The 24,559-nt window shown below is 42.3% G+C and overlaps 3 protein-coding genes across 7 annotated transcripts in view; 2 read left to right on the forward strand and 1 right to left on the reverse strand.

Annotated features, from left to right (window-relative positions):
- The first annotated feature begins 130 nt into the window (after positions 1-130).
- On the forward strand, positions 131-8,175 carry LOC139382457 (DCN1-like protein 5). 4 transcript variants are annotated; one of them, XM_071126519.1, is made up of 12 exons: positions 365-435; positions 1,865-1,919; positions 2,630-2,700; positions 2,904-2,946; positions 3,040-3,142; positions 3,818-3,909; positions 6,548-6,618; positions 6,739-6,830; positions 6,936-7,044; positions 7,212-7,316; positions 7,469-7,571; positions 7,669-8,175. In XM_071126519.1, exons 5-12 carry the CDS (start codon positions 3,072-3,074, stop codon positions 7,725-7,727), a joined length of 702 nt encoding a protein of 233 aa, XP_070982620.1. In that variant the 5' UTR covers positions 365-435; positions 1,865-1,919; positions 2,630-2,700; positions 2,904-2,946; positions 3,040-3,071; the 3' UTR covers positions 7,728-8,175. The 4 variants fall into 4 exon arrangements, with proteins under 4 accessions (XP_070982621.1, XP_070982619.1, XP_070982620.1 ...); XM_071126518.1 differs by lacking the exon at positions 1,865-1,919 and having other exon boundaries at positions 324-435; XM_071126521.1 differs by lacking the exon at positions 2,904-2,946 and having other exon boundaries at positions 368-435.
- Positions 8,176-10,626: 2,451 nt separating this feature from the next.
- On the reverse strand, positions 10,627-13,132 carry LOC139382589 (uncharacterized). Its single transcript, XM_071126709.1, has 6 exons — positions 13,011-13,132; positions 12,581-12,747; positions 12,304-12,493; positions 12,004-12,198; positions 11,380-11,671; positions 10,627-10,821 (listed from the first exon to the last, which is right to left on the reverse strand). The coding sequence occupies exons 2-6, from the start codon at positions 12,735-12,737 to the stop codon at positions 10,627-10,629; spliced, it is 1,029 nt and encodes a 342-aa protein (XP_070982810.1). The 5' UTR covers positions 12,738-12,747; positions 13,011-13,132.
- A 541-nt stretch (positions 13,133-13,673) lies between these two features.
- The window catches only part of LOC139383203 (calpain-5-like), a 29,315-nt gene continuing 18,429 nt past the window's right edge, over positions 13,674-24,559 (forward strand). Inside the window, exons 1-2 of one of the 2 annotated variants that reach the window (XM_071127668.1) lie at positions 13,674-14,107; positions 22,266-22,428. In XM_071127668.1, coding sequence (XP_070983769.1) covers positions 22,273-22,428 — 156 coding nt within the window. In that variant the 5' untranslated portion in view covers positions 13,674-14,107; positions 22,266-22,272. The remainder of the gene's footprint in view (positions 14,108-22,265; positions 22,429-24,559) is intronic. The other variant, XM_071127669.1, reaches the window with a different exon arrangement.

A 24,559-nucleotide genomic window follows, 5' to 3' on the forward strand; every position in this document is an offset into this window, starting at 1 on the left:
ATTCTTATTTACAATGACGCCAAACCTGGACGACGCTGGGCCAATTGTGCGCCACCCTATGGGACTCCCAATCACGGCCGGGTGTGATGCTGCCTGGATTCGAACCAGGTACTGCAGTGACGCCTCTTGCACTGAGATGCAGTGTCTTAGACCACCGCGCGACTCGGGAGCCTGAGTAATAATCCGTAGCTATATTTCTTTCGATATTTTAAATCAAACACGGTCAAATGTATATTCGAATAATTCGACCTGTAATGTGATTTATTTTCATAGCTAGTACGACTCAATCGCGCACCCCTTGAAATCAGGTGGTACGTTCCATTGCTCTCTGTTTCCCCGGAAGAAAGCCGTTTGCTTTTACCACTTGGGAAGTGATCAACCGTGAAAGTACATGATCTACTCGCATAAAAAGAAATACAACTCTTGGAATTCAAGGTTTGCATAAAATATTCACATAATTATAGTATCCAAAACGGTGTTGTAACAGGTGGATGAACTGACCTAAACCTGTGGCAAATATTTAGCTAGCCAACAACGGCTAGTTTTCTGACTTCAAGTTCTGTTGAGAAACTAACTTCGCTAACGTTGCTAGTTAACATTCCAGCTAATCGTTTCCATTGTTTTGGTCGAATTCAACTGATCTCTGTACCCCATGTATTCTAGCTAGATGGTCCGACGTATTCGACTCTGTTGGCTTTTGAACATCATGACAGAAATAACCTGCGAACTGTTTAGCTGGATGTTAGCTACCCGCGTTAGTTGGCTAGTTAGCGAGCTAATTAGCTTACATTTTTAGCTAACTCTGGCTAGCTATGTCTTAATCTTGTTGATAACTACAAAGAATCAAAGCCCCAGTCGTGTGTATTGTTGTGCTCTTTATACACGTAACGTTAGTCACTTTTGTGGTTGATGATTAATTACATGTATAGATTTAGCCAGATCAAGATTATATTGCTTGTTTCACTTAACGTTAGCTAGTTAGTTAACGTTAATTGATTGCCAAATAACGTTCATCCGGTAAGTTAATGTGACATTTTAAAACCTGCATCGTTGGGATGGTTTGTAAGCAAGCATTTCGCTGTAAAGTCTACACCAGTTGTATTCGGGTCATGGGATGAATATAATTTGATTTGGAACATCAATGCATATGGTTAGCCTTTGCTTTGGCTTCGCAATCGCAGGTAACATTGCTAGTTAACCTTAGTACTCATGCTAGACCTGTCATACGAAATCTTGTATATTTTTTAATTGGTTTTGATAACAACCGTTCTTCCGTACTTTGGCATTGTACTATAGTTTAATATTTAGACAAGCTATCTAGCTAGTTACCAGGTACAGTGGGTTTATGAATGTTTCTCTCCGTTCTGCATTACGGTGACGCAGTTATTCGGACCAGTGTTTAACGTTAGCTAGCACCTACGACAACAATTGCGAGAAACTCCTGCATGTGTGTCGATGAATATCGTTATTTGTTATAGTTCTATGTACGTTAACTGGTTAGCTAGCTAGTAGAGTAGCGATCATTGATGTCACCCCCCTGTCAGAACAACCTCAATTCGTCGGGGCATGGACCCTACAAGGTGTCGAAAGCATTCCACATGGATGCTGGCCCATGTTGACGAAACAAACTGTTGAAAGCGTTGAGTGTGAGGGGGAAAAAAACAGCAGTGGAGGCAGTTCCTGACAACAAACCTGTGAGCCTGGAACCCACTATAATAAATACCCCATTCAAAGGCACTTAAATATTTTGTCTTGCCAATTCATCCTCTGAATGGCGCACATACACAATCTATGTCTGAATTGCCTCAAGGCTTAAAAATAATTATTTAACCTCTCATTTCCCCTTCATCTACACGGATTGAAGTGGATTTAACAAGTGACATCAGTAAGAATTCATATCCTTCACCTGGATTCACTTGGTCGGTCATGGAAAGAATTCTTAATGTTTTGTACACTCAGTGTATTCACATGCACGCCACACACAGCCTAGTTTCAGCAAGAGCGTGCCTCTCAATTGGTTGTTACATGGAACAGCTCACAAAATAACGGTAGCCGGTAGGGAATGTAGGAAAGACGTTACTAACAGTAAATGCTAACTAAGGAAACAATGGGTATGCAAACCAGGTATTGAAAAAGTTTTGTCTAGTCTTGTTTGAATCTTTGCGATGTGCAATTCAGTCATCATGCGCTGTTTGAATTAACATTTCCTAAGGCCTTCCCAATTTAATGTTGACTGCAAAGTAATCCTACCTGGCAGAAATATATCGGATCTTTATCCATTTGGTTTTCAAACTGACATCACATGTACTGTACTGTAAGCCTACATTGTACAGAAACACAGAAAATGAGAGTATAACCACTTCTCCAGGCAGCACTACATCACTGCAGCTACTGTCTATTGAATGGGCTAAGGTCCACATTGGATGAGATCTGTTTGTTTAGGCTAGCTAGCTGCTTCAATATACAGCCAATTGGTTAACATTAAACATTGGAGTTATCTGATCTGTGGTTTACGCCTTGTCTGGCACACAACCGCGAAAACCACTTACACAAGACAAAGATAGCTTGCCAGTATATTAGCTAATATGTCATCTCCCCTCTCCCTCACTCTCTCTATCTGTTGCTGTAGGATAGTACACAGTGTTCGGACTGGCTGAGGAGGCAGATCTACAGACAATATCACATACGCTGGACAGATTTGTAAGTTAACAGACTCATGAGTGAACTATTGGGATGGCCCAGTACTATAGCTAGTTGAGCCACTGCCAGAGTGGGGGCATTCTAAGAGTTGATTAGCTATGTGATGTGACCATACCGTCTTGTCTTTATGTATGCTTTATAATGTTATTGTACTATGTAGTTCATCACATCAAGTCTCACTGTAAACTGTGTTTTTATTATAGAATCTTATAGATTTGAATGGACAAGGAGACCAGAAATACATAGGTACTTCTCCTATATACTATCTGTAAATAGTATACTGTTTATGGTATGGCTTTCGGCTGGGTGAGATGACATTCAGTGTGTGTGTGGACCCAGCCCAGCTAGTTAACCCGTGTGGTGACTCCGCGATGCCTGTGAAGAAGAAGAGGAAGTCTTCAGGGTCAGATGACCCGGGACTCAGGAAGTGTAAAATCACCTGGTGAGGAACACTACCCACTACCCGTCACCCCTGCTCCTCATCCACCACCCCTGTCCTCCTTCTCCTCACCACCCCTCACCCACCAATTCTACCCTCCTTCTCCTCAACCACCTCTTCTGCTCCTCACCTCACCACTTTTCCCACCATCCTCCACTATTGGATGTTTATCCCCCCCCCCCCCCCCCCCCCCCCCCACAGATACTGCTGTATTTAGAGCTGTAGTGGAACTCTGCCTCACCCAACCCTCCTCTTCACCCATTCCACCGTGTGTTGCAGCTGCTGCTTGCTGGCTTTGCTCTGTGCAGTGAGCCTGGCTGCTTGACTAAAAGAACTCAACACTCAGCACATATTTGTCCCCTTATGCAACACAGACCTCAGTCAGTCCACAGGAAAGTAGAGGGGGAGGAGTGTGTGTGACACTGAATATCCTGAGAACTCCTCTAATGCATTTGTCTGAGTCTGTTGAGTGACCATGTTCTATCCCGCGTTGTAGTTTTTGACTGTGTCCTATCCTGTGTTGTAGTTTCTGACTGTGTTCTATCCCGCGTTGTAGTTTCTGACTGTTCTATCCCGCATTGTAGTTTCTGACTGTTCTATCCTGTATGTTGTAGTTTCTGACTGTGTTCTATCCTGTATGTTGTAGTTTCTGACTGTGTTCTATCCTGTATGTTGTAGTTTCTGCAGACCCCAGGCTCCAGGCCGGTTGATCAGCCCAGAGGACCAGTTCTCCAATAAGAAATGTCTGGCCTGGTTCTACGAGTACACAGGTACAGTGCCTTCAGAAAGTATTCATACCCCTTGACTTATTTCTCACCCATCTACACACAATATCCCATAATGACAAAGTGAATACATATTTTTTTAAATATTAGCAAATTTACTGAAAATAAAACACAGAAATATCTCATTTACATAAGTATTCATACCCCTGAATCAGTACATGTACACCTTTGGTAGTGATTACAGCTCTGGGCAATGTTCCCACAATTATTTTTCGGCACTGAGCAAATTTCTGGTCTGCTGAGCACAAACTTGAATATTGTGAAAATTCTGTGCAACTTGTGGCGGGCGGCGCGTTTACTGTGAACACTGAGGCTGTACCCGCTTTAAGGTTATAACAGTGGCCTAGTAGGCTACTGTGGCTATTTGATCATAATGTAAGTCTAGAAGAGTGGCCTACCATAACAAACAATGGAGAAAATGTATCCCAAAATGTATTCAGCCTACAGTAGCAGCCAATGTGTGGTGTTCAATGTAGGCCTACATTCTGAGACTTTTGAAAAAAACATTTAGGGATTGACACTAACCTGTTTATCCACTTGTCCTTCAGACAAGGTGGCTGAACATGTTGTGGTGTTTGATGCAAGAAATCACTTTACAAAATAAAATGCATTGTTATTCCCTTACCAATATTACAGAGAATTGAGACAAATGATGCTACCCTCTGCCTATTGGTTACTTAGCTTATTCAAGACTCTCAAATTGCCCCTTAAAGACAGAAAAAAGCTATTTACCTGACTGGCATTTCAAAGATGGCTAGAAATGCACCCGTTTTGTGCTCTTGTAGGATGAAACCACTCCCCCATTACTGACTAGAAATGAGCTATAACTGAGCTAATAACTGACTTACTAGCAAAGAATATGAACAAATGTACATAACTGGCAACATGCAGCTTTTGCTTTGATCTCAAAACAAGCACATCTACTTGTGACCACTCATGCTCTGAACACAGTCCAGTTCAAAGTGAATGGCACAGATCCATTTATGGCAATGGACTATTTGCATATAGGAAAACTGAAGCTCTGATTGGTTATGCTGCACCGGTCTGTGTAGAGTCATGACTGTCAATGCAATAGAATCTGTAGTTTGTTTCAGTATGTTGCATTGAAAGGGGATAATATTGCGTTGATTTGATGATAATTCTTACAGTAGAGGAAAATTGGCTATAAGTCTTTCTGGTAAGTCTCTAAGAGCTTTGCACACCTGGATTGTACAGTATTTTGACATGATTATTTTTGAAATTCTTCAAACTCTTGTCAAGTTTGTTGTTGATCATGCCTAGACAGCATTTTCAAGTCTTGCCATAGATTAAGCCAATTTAAGTCAAAACTGTAACTAGGCCACTGACATTCAATAGCATCTTGGTAAGCAAGTCCGGAGTATATTTGGTCTTGTGTTTTAGGTTATTGTCCTGCTGAAAGGTGAATTTGTCTCTGTGTTTGTTGGAAAGCAGACTGAACCAGATTTTCCAGTAGGATTTTGCCTGTGCTTAGCTCTATTCCGTTTTATTTTATCCTAAAAATAACTCCCTAATCCTTGCCGATGACAAGCATACTCATAACATGATGCAGCCACCACCATGCTTGAAAATATGAAGAGTGGTACTCAGTGATGTGTTGTTGGATTTGCCCCCAAACATCATGCACATCATGCTTTGTATTTAGGACATAAAGTTTATTTCTTTGCCAAATTCTTTTCAATTTTATTTTAGTATCTTATTGCAAACAGGGGGCATGTTTTGGAATATTTTTTATTCTGTTCTGACTTCCTTCTTTTTACTCTGCCATTTGTTAGTATTGTGGAGTAACTACAATGTTGTTGATCCATTTCTCCTATCACAGTCATTAAACTCTGTAACAGTTTTAAAGTCACCATGGTGAAATCCCTGAGCGGCTTCCTTCCTCTCCGGCAACTGAGTTGGGAAGGATGCTTGTAGCTTTGAGTGACTGGGTGTATTGATACACCATCCAAAGTGTAATTAATAACTTCACCATTCTCAAGGGGATATTAAATGTCTGTGTTTGTTCATTTTTAACCATCTACCAATAGGTGTCCTTCTTTGTGAGGCATTGAAAAACGTCCTTGGTCTTTGTGGTTGAATCTGTTTCAAATTCACTGCTCGACTGAGAGACCTTACAGATAATTGTATGCGTGAGGTACAGAGATGAGGTAGTCATTAAAAAATCATGTTAAAAACTATTATTGCCTTAAGCACATGTTTAGTCCTGAACGTTAGGCTTGCCATAACAAAGGGATTGAATACTTAATGACTCAAGATATTTCAGATTTTCGTTTTTCATTTTTCATTCATTTGTAAACATTTCAAAAAATGTAATTCCACTTTGATATTGTGTGTAAGCCGATGACGCAATCTGTTTCATCAATTTTAAAACTAGGCTGTATCACAACAAAATTGGAAAAAGTCAAGGGGGTGTGAATACTTTCTGAAGGCACTATGTCATATCATGATGGTCATAGGTTGCTGTATTAACTTTTGATACAAACTCTGATTAGAACTCTTTAAGTCACATGGAAAGCTCAAGTTGATTATTGGTCACTAAGTATTGAGTCATTTATACCATTCTATGTGTGTTTTGTGCATGCTTCCCGTGTGTGTGTGCCAGGTCCAGATGAGGTGTTGGGTCCAGAGGGGATGGAGAAGTTCTGTGAAGACATTGGTGTGGAACCAGAAAACGTTAGTCTTCCTCTTTTCTCTTCACCCACTTATCATCCATCATTGATAATTATGATGCATATTCTCTCTCTCTTCCCCCCCTCTCTTTCTCCCCTCTCTCTGTCCCTCTCTCTTTTTCAGATAATCATGTTAGTTTTAGCCTGGAAACTAGAAGCACCAAATATGGGATTTTTCACTAAGGAGGAGTGGCTTAAGGGAATGACTTTACTACAGTGAGTAACCTTGATTAACCACATCGCATGTCTGTTTCTGACGCTTCTGATTCTATAGGTGTGACTGGGAAACCGTGTTTGTTTGTGACCCCCCCTCCTCTATAGGTGTGACTGCATAGAGAGGTTACAGGGGAAACTGGACTACCTGCGCAATCAGCTCAACGACACAATCATCTTTAAAAACATCTACAGATACGCCTTCGACTTTGCCAGAGTGAGTCCTCTATCACTGGTTCATAGTCAGGAAATGGTTTGACTTCCTAAGGAGAGGGTCTGGATGGCAGATGTACTTACATTATCTCTCCCTCTTTAACATCTCTCTTATCTCTCCATCTGCCTCTCCGCCTCTCCTTCTGCTCTTCTTCCCCTTCTCTCCCCCAGGATAAGGACCAGAGGAGTCTGGACATGGACACAGCTAAGTCCATGCTAGCGTTGCTACTGGGGAGAACATGGCCACTGTTCCCCGTCTTCAACCAGTTTCTGGAGGTAACACACCCTATGTTGAACACAGCTGTGTGGTTCCTGCATTGACTCGCTCCAAATATCAATCTCCTTCTCTTCTCTCTCTGTCCTCCTCCCTCCCCGCTTTTCTACACTCTTCCTTCATTCCCCCCTCGCTTATCTCTCGTCCCCTGCAGCAGTCCAAGTACAAGGTGATGAATAAGGACCAGTGGTATAACGTCTTAGAGTTTAGTCGTACAGTCAGCACAGACCTCAGTAACTATGACGAGGATGGAGCCTGTGAGTACACACACTAAAACACACACGAAAAAACATTACACACACTAAAACCCATACATACACAGTCCCTCACGCTAACACTACTCTCTCTCTGCAGGGCCAGTGTTATTGGATGAGTTTGTGGAGTGCCAGAAAGCTCGGCTGGCAGCACTATAGGGGAGGACACTCGCCAAACCGCAGAAGAGGAGAAAGGGGGAGCAGGAAAGCGAGAGAGAAGCACACATGAGGATGTTCTGCCTCCATTTGAAATATACAGAAACGGCACACACACCTTTCATGGACTGTGCACACACACACGCGTACAGTGTCACGGAGCGCACACACACTTCCAGTGATGGCCTCTGTGCTTCGTGGGACAAACAGTGAATTTCTCTCTGAAGAGACTTTTTCAGTGTTAATTTAAACAAGTTCAACAAGAAGAAAATAACTGAAGATGAACTATTTTTCATATGTATTGCATCTGTGGCCACAGTTCTCTAGCCAGTGTTGTTAAGATCCACTGGGGAATTTTTCTGTTTCATTTAACATTTTTTCCATCCATTTGAGTCTTACCTTGTTTATAGTATGTCTTCAGAACAAGAATAAAGAATGGAATTGTACCAAACCTGCTTCTAACCTCCTCGCTACAACCATATATACTGGGCTGTGATTGGTTCTACCAAATGAATTTACCAGATACTTTTGTCTTATGGTCTGGTGGATCAAAATGTCAAACATGGCCTTCGTTAAAGGTCCAACGCAGCCGTTTTTATGTCGATATCAAACTAATTCAGGGTAACCATTAAGTATCTTACAGTGATTGTTTTAAATTAAGATGATAAAAAAGAAACATAACTTAGCAAATAGCGATTATTCAAGCAAGATTTCTGCTAGGACTGTCTGGGAGTGGGGAGGGGAAAACCAAATGTTATTGGCAGAGAGATTTGGAACTATATCTTATTGGTCTATTAACAAATGTACTGCCTGATGATGTCACCAGACAGGCCAAAACCCCATCCCACCTAAACTGGCTGAAATTTCAGGCAGTCTTTGCAAACAGCTCTTACACTAAAAGGGCATCATCATTTTCACAATTTCACAGTATTATTCCAACCTCAGTATGGAAATATACACGGAGTGTAAAAAGCATTAGGAACACCTTCCTAATATTGAGCTGCACCCTGTTTTGCCCTCAGAACAGCCTCCATGCCCCGACAAATTGACTATAAGGGGTTGAAAGCGTTCCACAGGGATGCTGACTCATGTTGACTCCAATGATTCCCACAGTTGTCAAGTTGGCTGGATGTCCTTTGGGTGGTGGACTATTGATGCACACGGAAACTGTTGAGCATGAAAAACCCAGCAGCGTTACAATTCTTGACACTCAAGCCGGTGAGCCTAGCAACTACTACCATCTTTTGTCTTGCCCATTCACCCTCTGAATGGCACACATACACAATCTATGTCTCAAAGCTTATTAATCCTTCTTTAACCTGTCTCCTCTCCTTCATCTGCACTGAAGTGGATTTAACAAGTGACATCAATAAGGGGTCATAGCTTTCACCAGCATTCGCCTGGTCAGTCTATGGAAAGAGCAGGTGTTCCCAATGTTTTGTACACTCGGTGTATATAAAATAGAGGGAAATGAACCCAATAGAAAGAACACGAACGAGTCCCAAATCATTAGCCATCAGCTTAATATTTAATCAATCGCCTCCGAACACTTCCTCCTGTATTGTCTACCTCTAATTTGTGTACCCCTGTCTTGCAGTTGTGTGATTCAGCCAAATAATTATATTTTTGTTCACTCTAACATAGGCCAGACTATAGTTGTTATTCCAGGCGTATTAGTGCTATGTGCAATCATAACCTGGGGACAAGGTTAGAACCAAATACACAGGGACTAACTTTAAATTAACAATCAATCAAATGTATATATAAATCCCTTTTTACATGAGCCGATGTCACAAAGTGCTATACAGAAACCCAGCCTAAAACCCCAAACAGCAAACAATGCAGACGTAGGAGCACGGTGGCTAGGAAAAACTCCCATGAAAGGCAGGAACCTAGGAAGAAACCTAGAGAGGAACCAGGCTCTGAGGGGTGGCCAGTCCTATTCTGGCTGTGCCAGGTTAAGATTATAACAGTGCATGGCCAAGATGTTCAAATGTTCATAGATGAACAGCAGGGTCAGATAATAATAATCACAGTGGTTGTAGAGGGTGCAACAGGTCAACACAATCATCCAAATAATAATAATCACAGTGGTTGTAGAGGCTGCAACAGGTCAACACAATCATCCAAATAATAATAATCACAGTGGTTGTAGAGGGTGCAACAGGTCAGCAACACAATCATCCAAATAATAATAATCACAGTGGTTGTAGAGGCTGCAACAGGTCAACACAATCATCCAAATAATAATAATCACAGTGGTTGTAGAGGGTGCAACAGGTCAGCAACACAATCATCCAAATAATAATAATCACAGTGGTTGTAGAGGGTGCAACAGGTCAGCAACACAATCATCCAAATAATAATAATCACAGTGGTTGTAGAGGCTGCAACAGGTCAGCAACACAATCATCCAAATAATAATAATCACAGTGGTTGTAGAGGGTGCAACAGGTCAACACAATCATCCAAATTTAACATTGACTTGTAATGTTTTATTTCCAATTGCTTTTACAAAACAATAATGGAATCTGCTGGATGTGATGACAAGTCAAAATCTTAAGTGTGTCTAGGAATTTGTGTGTGAGAATTTGTGATTGAGAAAATGTTTCACAATGGAGTGAAATGGCGAGGCACTAACTGTTAAAGTTATCCAGTAGGAAACACACATTTTTGTTTTCTGTTTCAAACCATTTTGGTACATTGTCTCTGTATGCCTGACTGAACATGACCCAGATATTTCTGCTCGGGCTGCATCTATCAAGTTTAGGAGGGCTGATCTTGAACCAGTTTTGCATTTTATATCATAATGATTAAGATTATATGGACAGGTTAGGACTGGATCATTTATCAGCAGCTCTACTCTGAGACACTTTATGAATACAGGCCTAGATCTTGTATGTCATATCTCCAGTTGAAAGACTGGTCTCTCCTGGCCCTGGGATGGGCTGGCTGGACTGGCTGTATCCCTCTCCTCAGGGTCTGAGTCCTGGGGGTCTGAGTCTCGGCCCAGGGGGTTCTGTAGGTCCATGGGGCTGGCGGTGGCAGCAGCCATGATGGTGTTGAGCCTGGTGAGGGACAGCGAGCGTTGCTTGGCCTGGGGAGCAGGGGAAGTACGTTCCATGGGGACGGGGTTTGGCAGGTGACTATAGCGATGCCCCTCCTCATCGTACTGGTACAGACGAATCACACGGCTCTGTCTGGCGGGCCGGGGAGGAGAACACCTCTCTTCTCCCGCTGATCCCTCCCCCTGCCTCTCCACTCCCCCCTCTCTCACCTCAACAGACCCTTCTTCTGAATCACTGCTACTATCACCTCTAAATCCTCCCTCTTCAATCTTTCCATCACTCTCTGTCTCCTTACACTCTGTCCTCCCCTCCTTTCCCTCTCTCCCTTCCTCACTCTCTCTTCTTCCTTCCTCCCTGTCACTTTCATTCCTCCCCTCCTTTCCCTCTCTCCCTTCCTCACTGTCACTCCTTTCTTCCTCCCCCACTCTCCTGCTCTTCTCTTTTCCATCTGTGCTGCCTCCCACCTCCCTCCCTTCCTCTCCTCCCCTCTCCCTCCCTTCCTCTCCTCCCCTCTCCCTCCCTTCCTTTCCTCCCCTCTCCCTCCCTTCCTCTCCTCCCCTCTCCCTCCCTTCCTCTCCTCCCCTCACCCTCCCTTCCTCTCCGCCCCTCTCCCTCCCCTCTTCTCCTCCCCTCTCCCTCCCTTCCTCTCCTCTCCCCTGGTAGCAGCCCTCCAGGTAAGCAGTCTCTTCATGATGTTTGCCCCTGAAGCTTCTCTGAGGTTTGGCTGGTGGAGATGGGCTTACATTCTCCATGGTAACGCTTGTCGTCGAGGCAGGGTAATCCTCATCCTCTTGTTCCACATCCTTCCGGAATGCCACGCTGACTGTTTCACCATGGTTACGACGTTCCTGTCCTAGCGAACGCACCCAATTCACACACCTTAGAGAGGAGTTGTGGTAAAATATATCTGTATTTAATACTGATGCTGTTTAAATGGGGAGTTCAGTGTTTTACAGCTATACTACTGTCACGGAAAGCAGTCTATGGGCCAAGAGAAACGAATCCATGGTTCGGTTTTCTTTAAACAACCACTACAAGTTTAAACTAACCATGATTTAGTTTCTCCTGGCCCATATTCTACTTTCAGGGTAAGGACCCATCTAACATGAAGAAGATACTGAACTTCATCTTCATCGAATGTAAAATAAAGGGGAATAGATGTTGACTAACAGTTGAATAAATGTTTAATATAGGTAGACAAAGCAATGCACCTGTCCAGTAATGTCCTGCTCAAAGCTCCAGAGCTGAACCCCACCAGGAACGTCACCACTACTGATGCTGCCACCGCCGCCGCAAACACACCGTCAGAAACCACGGTAACATTCCTCTCCTCTGCATGACCACCCAGAATACTCCTGACCGCCCGCCTGTGTTCGACAGCATGGTCCTGTGAACTGCTGGGAGTCCTGAGGGAGGTAAAGAGTGAATGAATGTATGAGTCCCAAATGGCACCCTATTATATAGTGCACTACTGTATTAACACAACATGACTGCCTTACAACAGTGCTTACAGCAGGTAGGGTGTGAGTGTAGTTTGTCCTCCGGCCAGTAGGAGGCAGTAGTACAGCCCGCTGTGGTGAGGAGAAGCAATGTGGATCCGCAGGCTACCATCTCGTTGCATAGAAATCACATCCTTCTGGTTGGCATGAAGACTGCTGTTCTGGACCCGACCGAAAGGGGTGTGCCAGTACTGGACCACTCCTACACACACACACACACACACACCAGTATAACAGGGGTACTTGGCATTCCACAAAGGTAGTCTTTTGTGTGTGTGTTTTATCTCACCTGCATGTGTTGTGTTCATGCAGGTCAGTGTGAGGCTCCTCCCTTTGTGAATTCTGACCCTAGAGGTGTGGCTTAGGGTTAGACTGACCACACCCATACAGAGGGCTGAGCCAATCAGCAGAGCTGCTGGCAGCAGAGACCCCAGAATTCTTCCCATTCCCACAACTCTACACACACAATAAGGACAATGTTTCTCAGAATGCCACAAATACCTCATCATATATGGACCCATGACAAGTAACATGTTTTTATATTCAACAAATAATAAAGCAATCAATCAATAAATCAATTAACCAATCAAACAAGTATTTGATATAGTTTCTCTTGGCATAGTCCTTCATTGAAACACATTGTGTGAATAAGTAATAGTCTTCTGGGAAAAATAATATTACAATACAATGATCCTCATCACAATATCATTATGACTTACTGTGTAGTTTGTTCTGTATATCTCCTTATACAACAAACCGTCTTAAATTAAATTAACAAGTTAGACGTTTCATGTCCATCTCCCCCGTTGTCGGATGTGAATGTTGTCTTTCTTCAGTTCAGTATAGTGTAAAGTGCAGTTTCTCACATGACTTTTCATATGTCCGGTGACTCCGGTACCTTGGGGTTAAACATTAATGACACAGCGTCACCTCGGTCACTGGCTCTACTCCACAGTACATTACGCTGCTGTCGTTTCACCCGATGGCCACCGGAGGGCGCTGCAGTACTGTAAATACCACAGACGTGAAAAACATGTTGTTTCCAAACAAACTGTACTGGTTAGATGAAAGTTTTACATTGTTTCCAGAATGGCAAATTGGCCGATCTGCTGTATACTGGCTGCAATTAGATTTGTTCAAACAGACAGTTGGTGTTAAAAGATCAGAATTGGGCTGCTTGTGTAAACGCAGCCTAAACGCATGCTACAGTGCAGGCATACATCTTCGAAAACATTGTACACCAACATTATATATTTATTTGTGCGTTTTGAAACGAATTAGACCTAATTCTGAAAAATATATATATTGGTTTGCGAAGTTGTTTTAGGAGTGGAAATTCTTTATGAAGAGTGAGGTGAGGCGTTTTGCCCACAATCTAACGGAAATGGGGTCCAAGTAAGATAAACGTCACACATTTTTTTTAAATGACTAGGCAAAAATAGACTAGATTTATTCTCAAATGTTTTATATGAAAAACATTTGGCTCCAGTTAATATTTAAGAGCTTTGATTTCAACTTCATCATGTCACTGGAGCAGTAGGTCCAGTCGGCACTAAAATAAAACACCACATGTTTCGGATCAACATAGTCAGGGAACCAGAGTAGCTTGAGCTCAGCTCCAGCCGTTAAGACACCCTCCCCTGTGTGTGTGTGTGTGTGTGTGTGTGTGAGAGAGAGAGATAAAGAGACAGCAAGTGAGTCCCGAGGAGCTCATGCACCAGAAGAGCAGCCACCGGGAGGGAACAAGGGATCACTCCGACTGAAGCCCCAGTAGGACAGAAACGAATACGTCATCGAGGGAGTCAACTCTTCCAAGGTAAACTAGGCTAATTAAAGCAGACAGTCGGTTTGACGATGGATGAACATACTTCAACTTTTCTCGAGCATAGCCTACAGCAAATATGGATACTTTTGAATGTGTGTAAACGTATCTGAACTTTTCTAGAGCATACGATTTTACCAACCGTCAGCCAAGTAAAATGATATTCCATGATGTAGGCCTACTTCACATCAACGGAGTTGAGCGTGGACTGGAGCTCGGGCGTAACCTAAAATCAAAAACAGGACTTTTTAAAAAATAAACGTGATTTTATGTGATGTCAGAACTTTAGTCCGCCCATACAAGTCGTTGTGCAACTCCGTTATTGTGAAGTACAGTACATCATGGACTTTTACTTGGCCACCAACTGTGTTCAGCAAGTATAAAACACGTGTTTTCGCGCGTCATTTCAGTTAAATTGCCTACTATCCCCGTGTGTGTGTGTGGCTGGAGAGTAGAATACAAAAAATGATTGCAGTCAGAGTGCAGTGTAACTGCATCCAAAATTAATTATTTTTTTCCTCAGTAATTTTGAAGTATAACTGCAGTTGTTCTGCAATTACTGCTTCCAAAATACCATAGTGGACTGCAGGTACGGCACGTTTAATGCAGGTTCAAAACCGCAATCCTTTTTTAGTAAGAGTTTCCTCCCAGCAGCTGCAGCATCTGTACAATGTGTTTACAATTCCAGTAGTGTTTAGACTTACTGAGCAGAGCTACTACCTTTGGCCCAGGCTGTGGAGGTCTGTTATGAATCCTGACATTCTTTCTCTCTCCACCTCACTTCTCCTCAGAAGTTCTAAAGCCTGATGAGTCATGTAGGACTTCACTGTTCAATGGGACTGAACTGTGAACAAAGCCACGGTTGTAGTATAGTTTGTCTCTGCCAGTTCAGTCTGCCATGTCTGTTACGGTGTTATGCCTGAAGAACACCCACACATCGTGCCAGTCACAGCCTCGGCTAACATTGGGTTGGTGTTGTGGTTAGAGTAGCTAGCAGCTTGTAAAGGGCTAATGTGATGCTCCATTAGCCTCTACTGTTTGGCGTAGCACAGAGCATTTTAGACTTAACTTGGTGATACTATCTTCGTTCTCGGTTCAGCTAAACATGTATCTTCTAAAATGTTTAAGTCCAGTTGCAGGTGGTTCGTTTTGAATTTTAGAAAATGCTCCGTTATTAAATACATGTTTTGCTCCGTGATGTAATCCAACTATGTGTATGCTGCCATCTTGTCTATTTCAAATCTTATCTCATTGATTGAGACAGGTGGATCATGATTAGGCTACTGTTGGTCTTTCTAGTGGTAAAGATAGATACAAAGAATGATACATGATGAGTTTGGGATAGAACGAATGGTAGTATGGAGAAAGAAAGGAAAGAGACTGACAGTGAGACAGAATGACAACAAACGGGAAGAAGAATGTACGTAAAAGGACGAAGAGAATGAGCGCGATAGAGATGGATTTGGAGGGGACAGAGAGTAGTAGTGATTTTGACAGTACCCAATAGTTCCCTTCCCAGACAGAACCCACAGCTAGGCTGGCCATGTTCCATTCATACCCGTAGTCCCCTTCCCTAGTTCCTACTCCCTCAGATTTGTAAGGAAGAAATGGGTATAGGTAGTACCGTGACAGCTCCATCTAGACCTCCAGTAGACTAAGTCCAACCAGTAGCAGTGCTTGACTGAACTGCATACAGTATTCCTGTAGTAGTATACACGGAACAAAATATAAATGCAACATGCAACAATTTCAAAGATTTTACTGAGTTACAGTTCATATGAGGAAATCAGTCAATTGAAATACATTCATGAGGCCCTAATCTATGGATTTCACATGACAGGGCAGAGGTGCACCCACTGGGGAGCCAGGCCCAGCCAATCAGAATGAGTTTTTCTCCACAAAAGCAAAAGACAGACAGAAATACTCCTCAGCACCCCCAACCCTCCTCAGACGATCCCACAGATGATAAAGCCGGGTGTGGAAGTCCTGGTCTGGCATGGTTACACGTGGTCTGCAGTTGTGATGCCAGTTGGACGTACTGCCTCTGTATACACTCTATATACATCAATGATGTCGCTCTTTCTGCTGGTGATTCTCTGATCCACCTATACACAGACGACACCATTCTGTATATTTCTGGCCCTTCTTTGGACACTGTGTTAGATAACCTCCAGACGCGCTTCAATGCCATACAACTCTCCTTCCGTGGCCTCCAACTGCTCTTAAATGCAAGTAAAATTAAATGCATGCTCTTTAACCGATCGCTGCCCACACCTGCCCACCCATCCAGCATCACTGCTCTGGACGGTTCTGACTTAGAATATGTGGACAACTACAAATACCTAGGTGTCTGGTTAGACTGTAAACTCTCCTTCCAGACTCGCATTTAAGCATATTCAATCCAAAATTAAATCTAGAATCGGCTTCCTATTTCGCAAACAAAGCACCCTTCACTCATGCTGCCAAACATACCCTCGTAAAACTGACTATCCTACCGATCCTTGACTTTGGCGATGTCATTTACAAAATAGCCTCCAACACTCTACTCAGCAAATTGGATGCAGTCTATCACAGTGCCATCCATTTTACCACCAAAACACCATATTCTACCGACCACTGCGACCTATATGCTCTCGTTGGCTGGCCCTCGCTTCATATTCGTTGCCAAACCCACTGGCTCCAGATCATCTATAAGGCGGGGCTTTACCTAGCAAAGACTTATCTCAGCTCACGGGTCACCATAGCAGCACCCACCCGTATTTATTTTGCTCCTTTGCACCCCAGTATCTCGACTTGCACATTCATCTTCTGCACATCTACCATTCCAGTGTTTAATTGCTATATTGTAATTATTTCACCACCATGGCCTATGTATTGCCTTACCTCCCTTATCCTACCTCATTTGCACACACTGTATATATATACTTTTTTTCTGTTGTGTTATTGACTGTATGTTTGTTTATTCCATGTGTAACTCTTTGTTGTTGTTTGTGTCACACTGCTTTGCTTTATCTTGGCCAGGACGCAGTTGTAAATGAGAACTTGTTCTCAACTAACCTACCTGGTTAAATAAAGGTGAAATAAAAAAAAATGTTTTAAAAAAAGCCACATTTTCTAAAACAATGTTGGAGGCAGCTTATGGTAGAGAAGTTAACATTCAATTATCTGGCAACAGCTCTGGTGGACATTCTTGCAGTCAGCATGCCAATTGTACTCTCCCTCAACTTGAGACGCCTGTGGCATTGTGTTGTGTGACAAAACTGCACATTTTAGAGTGGCCTTTTATTGTCCCCTGCACAAGGTGCACCTTGTGTAATGATCATGCTGTTTAATCAGCTTCTTGATATGCTACACCTATCAGGTGGATGGATTATCTTGGCAAAGGAGAAATGCTCACTAACAGGGATGTAAACAAATTTGTGACCCAAATTTGAGAGAAAAAGGTTTTTGTGCTTGTGGAACATTTCTGGGATTTTTTATTTTAGCTCATGAAACATGGGACTAACACTTTACATGTTCTGTTTTATTTTTGTTCAGTGTAGTTAGTACTGCTAGCTGTTGTGAACTGACCACTCCCTTCATCCCTCTTCTTTCCCCTCCTCTCTTCTCCAGGAGAGGTCTATGGTAAACGCTGTGTGTGTACTAGTGTGCATAGTGTTTGTCTGCATTGTGTAGTGTGTGTTCTGTCTCTAACAGGCTTGTCAAACACTAACATGATTACAGACTGCCTGACTTTGTCCAATAAGCATCTCCATGACTACCAGAGAGTCCTGTGGACTGTCAGACCAGTGAACTGTAGCAGTTTGTGTGTGTTTAGCAGACATACTCTATGCTAAGCACACTGCTAAAAGGTTTGGGAACCTCTGATCAAACATTAGAGGTGGATCGGGTTACTCCCAGTGATCCATGGGTAGACTAGGAGTGTCTCTTGTCTGGATGTGTCACATGATTGGAGAATTATGTTGTTATGGTGTGACTCATATGGTGTGTGCTGTGTGTGTTGAATAAGAGGATATCCTTTAACAACCGTGCTTATTTTGCTCTACTTTCAATGGGAGGAGTCAGTGTACAATGTAGATAATAGGACTCTGTCTCACACACACACACACGCACACACAAACCCCCTTCTCTTGTTTGCCTTCTTCTTGGCATAAATCTCATAGACTCCCCACCACAAAAATGTAGCCTTAAAGCTAAGGTATTTTTGTTCAGTGTAGTTAGTACTTCTAGCTGTTGCGAACCGACCACTCCCTTCTCCTTTCCCCTCCTCACTGGTGGCTGCGGAGGGGAGAACGGCTCATAATAATTGCCGGAGCAAAACCATCAAAAACATGTGTTTGATACTATTCTGCTCCAGCCATTACCATGAGCCGTCCACCAACCTCCTGTGCTACCGATACCAGGGTTTCTTCTCGATCAAAAAGGGACTATCCTGTTATTTATCTAATTACCTAACTGTTTAATTGTTACCAAATTAATAATGTAACAATTAACTCATTAGGATCTGGGGCACCGCGAGAGCGGTTCTTTAACTTCTTATGGCTTGGGGGCAGTATTTCGACGTCTGGATGAAAAGCGTGCCCAAAGTAAATACACTGCTCAAAAAAATAAAGGGAACACTTAAACAACACAATGTAACTCCAAGTCAATCACACTTCTGTGAAATCACACTGTCCACTTAGGAAGCAACACTGATTGACAATAAATGTCACATGCTGTTGTGCAAATGGAATAGACAACAGGTGGAAATTATAGGCAATTAGCAAGACACCCCCAATAAAGGAGTGGTTCTGCAGGTGGTGACTACAGACCACTTCTCAGTTCCTATGCTTCTTGGATGATGTTTTGGTCACTTTTGAATGCTGGCGGTGCTTTCACTCTAGTGGTAGCATGAGACGGAGTCTACAACCCACACAAGTGGCTCAGGTAGTGCAGCTCATCCAGGATGGCACATCAATGCGAGCTGTGGCAAGAAGGTTTGGCTTCCACTAGACGTCAACTGTCTTTAGACATTGTTTCAGGCTTGTTTTCTGAAAAATGAAGAAGAATGAGACCCTTTCTCTCAGTAGACTGTAGAATCATGCAGTGCTGGTTTGCGCACGTGACCAAGTGCGCGCCCTTCGTTGTTTTTCCTTTCTATTGCATACTCTATTGTCCGGTTGAAATATTATTGATTATTTAGACAATTGACAACCTGAGGATTAATTATAAACATCGTTTTACATGTTTCGACAAACTTTACCGGTACTATTAGGATGTATTTGTCTGCATGTTTTGACTGCCTTTGAGCCAGTGGTTTACTGAACAAAACGCGCCAACAAAACTGAGTTTTTGGGATATAAAGAGGGACTTTATCGGACAAAACTACCATTTATTTTGAAGCTGTGACTCTTGTGACTGCAACCATATGAAGATCTTCAAAGGTAAGTTATTAATTTTATCGCTATTTCTGACTTTTGTAATTGCTTTACTTGGTTGTAAAATGTTTGTATGCTTTTGTAAGTGGGACGCTGTCCTCAGATAATCGCATGATATGCTTTTGCTGTAAATCCTTTTTGAAATCTGACAAAGTGGCTGGATTAACAAGAAGTTAATCTTTAAGCCGATGTGTAACACTTTGCACACCAACCGCCACCCTCATTGAGTAAGAAATGATGAATGTATTCACGTGAAATGTCTTGGTTCGCCGGATCTCTCTCGGTGGACAGGGCTGCCTTGTAAAGGGAGTTGGGCCTTATCGCGGCACTCTTGTAAGGCTCTGATTGTCCAAAATGGTTCCGACAAGTCTCATACTGTTGTCTTTCTTTGTAGTTGTCCGATATATGGTGACTTGTTTTGGAGTCCTGAACAGAGCTACAGAGTTTATTTTCCTTCCATTCGCTCCTGAAGATGCTACTTTGAAGATAGGCTAGCCAGCCAGGTCAATGGAGAGTAGCATAATACTATGGTTTGAGCAGAGTAGTAGGATGGTCCTACTTAAATTCTCTTTTGAAGGTACTTTCCTTAGGACAGCTAATTAGCCATACCAGTGATTGTCCGGGAGGTGAGTTTATCGGCTCTACCTGGTGTTGAGATTCAAAGTTCAAACCACTTTAAACGTGTAGTAGCAGCTTCACGCTTTTCTGGTATGTTAATTCTTAACCTCTCTGGGATATGTTGGACGCTAGCCAAAAGCCAGAGAAAATGCAGAGCGCCAAATTCAAATAAATTACTCTAAAAATCAAACTTTCATGAAATCACACATGGAAGATACCAAATTAAAGCTACACGTGTTGTGAATCCAGCCAACATGTCAGATTTCAAAAAGGCTTTTCGGCAAAAGCAAACAATGCTATTATCTGAGGATAGCTCCTCCGTAAACAAAAGAGAGAACATATTTCAACCCTGCAGGCGCGACACAAAACGCAGAAATTAAAATATAAATCATGCCTTACCTTTGACGAGCTTCTTCTGTTGGCACTCCAATATGTCCATAAACATCACAAATGGTCCTTTTGTTCGATTAATTCCGTCGATACATATCCAAAATGTCCATTTATTTGGCGCGTATGATCCAGAAAAACACTGATTCCAAATTGCGCAACGTGACTACAAAATATCTCAAAAAAGTTACCTGTAAACTTTGCCAAAACATTTCAAACAACTTTTGTAATACAACTTATTTTTTTCCCCCTTTTTTTTGAAGTAAATAATCTATACAATTGAAGACAGGAAGAAAACAAACTGACGCTACCTTTCTGGTCATGCGCCTCTAACAAACAGTACACTTGAAGTGACCCTCGTTTTGAACAGGGCTACTTCTTCATTACACAAAGGGAAAAACCTCAACCAATTTCTAAAGACTGGTGACATCCACTGGAAGCGGTAGGAACTGCAAGAAGGTCCCTTAGAAATCTGGATTCCCAATGAAAACTCATTGAAAAGAGAGTGAACTCAAAAACAATATATCTGAATGGTTTTTCCTCTGGGTTTCGCCTGCTACATAAGTTCTGTTATACTCACAGACATGATTCAAACAGTTTTAGAAACTTCAGAGTGTTTTCTATCCAAATCTATTAATAATATGCATATATTATCTTCTGGGGATGAGTAGCAGGCAGTTGAATTTGGGCATGCATTTCATCCGGACGTGAAAATACTGCCCCCTGTCACCAAGAAGTTAACCCATAATTTTATACAGTTGGTAAGAAAGGGCGGTTCCGTCAGGCTGACACGCTCTCTGACCTCACTCAGGTGCGTGACTTGTCACTGTGCAAAGTTTATGTAAAACAACTATCTCTTATGGCTCCTAAAATCCCCCCGCATTCTTAACAAAATATTACATGGACAACGCATAGGATGGACACCACACATATAGTGGGTATTCTTTCCAAGTTACAGTATTTCCTTTATAACATTTTTAATGACATCACAAAATAACAAACAAAATGACATTAGTGTTCTATAGATCGCCTCTGACCATTCCCTACGTTCTATGTTAGAAATATTATTCCAGTATTTGCTTTTGAACGTGTCAGAGTTTCGGTGGGAAAAAGTATCTTGAAACAAAGGACATTCCTTTGGTGAATATTGGAGAGGGAGATCTGAATCTTCTCAACTTGATTTACAACAGGACTTGAGTTGGTAATCCCCCCCCCCCCCCCCCGTGCGGGTGAGATAGGAAATTGGCTATCATTCTACACATTTCTCCATGGAACTGAGAGAAAATGTTGCAGTTTTAAAGCTAATTTCCTGCAATTCTATGCATTTTCTATGACTAATGCAGTGTTCTCCTGTTCAAACAATAACGAAGTCAATACCTCTAAAATCATTATTTTGGGATTTTTAATTCTCCCTGGTTGTCAAGCTTTTCTTTAGGTGATTGTTAGTTGTCTCATATTTTAAAAACCTACGTTATAGGTGCATTATAATTTCTACGTACTTTTCTGGTTTTAGTTGTTCAAGTTTCCGCCAGAAGTGTTTTTCCATCCTGAAAATGTATGCCATTATTTATTTTTTTACACTGTTTGGACATGTTTGTGTAACTGTGTGTTCCAGGAGAATGATTGTGTCGTATGAGAATCAGTGTTTCGCTGCCCTGTGTGTGTGTGTGTCTGTGTGTGTGTAACTGTGTGTGTGTAACTGTGTGTGTGTAACTGTGTGTGTGTTCCAGCAGGGTGATGGTGGTGCCATATGAAAGCCAGGGCTATTCCTCCCTGCGTAGGGAGTGCCAGCAGCGTAGAGTCCTGTTTGAAGACTCTGTGTTTCCGGCTACGGACCAGTCTCTGTTCTACAAGACCAACCGCATAGGAACCATCACCTGGAAGAGACCTAAGGTACCACACACTGACGGGAGGGGTGGGTGTGTTTGTCCGGGGGAAATAGGAGAGTTAACTTTTCAACTTCATATGCATCATCTCCAGCACCAAACCAGTGTCTACATATGTGAAAACAGTTTGTTTCTATGATCTGTGGTTAAAAATATATGAAAGGTCCCCCAAAAATGATCTCTGACATCACAGGGTAGGATTAAAATTAATACAAAAAACAGATTTTCAAAACTTGTAATGAGTGTCTAGACAGAGTATTTTCTTGCTCACCACGTCACCGCGAATCTGGAAATCACTGTTTTTAAGAGTCCATGTTATCGCAGCAACGGACTCAACCGCACGAATACCCGACCAACCCGTCTTCAGTCAGCTGTTTGTTATTTTATTGTCATGACGGTCTTCATCCAGAACCGTCAGTTACACGGTAATTGTGCCAGCCCTGGAGTTAAGGTGTTTGAGTAAGCATCTGACTGAGGTATGTCATCTCACTGCTTTTCAGAGAAAGAGAGGTGGGTGGTGAGAGAAGGTGAAAGAGTGTGGGGCAGGGAATAATTAAGTGATAATTCCCGAGAAGCCGGTGTTTGGAGGATATATTGGCATGGGTGTTGTTAGGCCTGTGCCAAACACCGGCTTCTCGGGCATTATCACTTTTATACAACGGGTTACCAACATATTAAAAACAATTATTGACATTTTCATGAACGTTTATTTTGATTAATTTATTCATACTATTTCATCCTTCCACAAGATATAGTCCCAACACAAATGTAGGGTTGCTAGAGACGTTCTGTATTTATCTGCCATACTGGCTACCAACGTTCTTATCCCTTGCTTGCTATCTAGCCAACTACGGCTAACTTACATGTCAAAGTGCAGCCAGAATAACAACAGTAGTTGCATTTGCATTAGTTTAAGCTGTTTTCTAGTGACATTTATTTGGATACATCCATAACAATAAGCTAATGAGGCGCAATTTCGCCTGGCATAGTAAATGTGCTCACTTGTCAGGACACTGTTGTTCAGAGGAGCTAGCCAACAACACAGCTAACACAATCAATTCAGACTGGGAAGACTGCCAACTAGATGCACTTCATTTTGTTTGACCTTTTTTCTATTGAATTTTTTTTGTATATATTCATAAAAATGATACCAGCTGAATCATGATTTAATCTGGCTGAGAAACGCTGCCTGTCTGTCTAGTCCCGACTTCTGACACGTTCATTACTATGGGACGACAGGAGGTCGAATTTGAATATTGATTTTTTTTTGCAAATGTTGGAAAGACAGACAGCAAGGTTTATACAAATCTCCACTGTTAAACGAAATGTTAGTCTAAAAGAAATGTGAGATCATGTCTAAATGCTTTTTATAGTGGAGATCAAGTTTTGAAGTTGCTGGGCTGGTGAGACAGTGGATTGCGCAGTAAGATGCAACAGAGTAAATAGGCATGTTAACGCCAGAGTTAGGCAAGAAGAAACAAATGAGTTGGAGGGCATTAGAGGTAGTGAGAGAGAGCAGGGTAGAGAGGTATGGGTAGAAATGGAGAAATAGAGAGCGATATGTAGAGCGAGAGCGGTATGGGTAGAAATAGAGAGTGATATGTAGAGAGAGAGCGGTATGGGTAAAAATGGAGAGCGATATGTAGAGAGAGAGCGGTATGGGTAAAAATGGAGAGCGATATGTAGAGAGAGAGCGGTATGGGTAGAAATGGAGAAATAGAGAGCGATATGTAGAGAGAGAGCGGTATGGGTAGAAATGGAGAGCGATATGTAGAGAGAGAGCGGTATGGGTAGAAATAGAAAGCGATATGTAGAGAGAGAGCGGTATGGGTAGAAATGGAGAAATAGAGAGCGATATGTAGAGAGAGAGCGGTATGGGTAGAAATGGAGAGCGATATGTAGAGAGAGCGGTATGGGTAGAAATAGAGAGCGATATGTAGCTAGAGAGCGATATGTAGCTAGAGAGCGATATGTAGAGAGAGAGCGGTATGGGGAGAAATAGAGAGCGATATGTAGAGAGAGAGCGGTATGGGTAGAAATTGAGAAATAGAGAGAGATATGGGTAGAAATTGAGAAATAGAGAGCGATAGGTAGAGAGAGGTATGGGTAGAAATTGAGAAGTGTAGAGAGAGCATTTG

Source organism: Oncorhynchus clarkii, chromosome 24 (assembly GCF_045791955.1).
Source record: "Oncorhynchus clarkii lewisi isolate Uvic-CL-2024 chromosome 24, UVic_Ocla_1.0, whole genome shotgun sequence".
Classification (NCBI taxonomy): domain Eukaryota; kingdom Metazoa; phylum Chordata; class Actinopteri; order Salmoniformes; family Salmonidae; genus Oncorhynchus; species Oncorhynchus clarkii.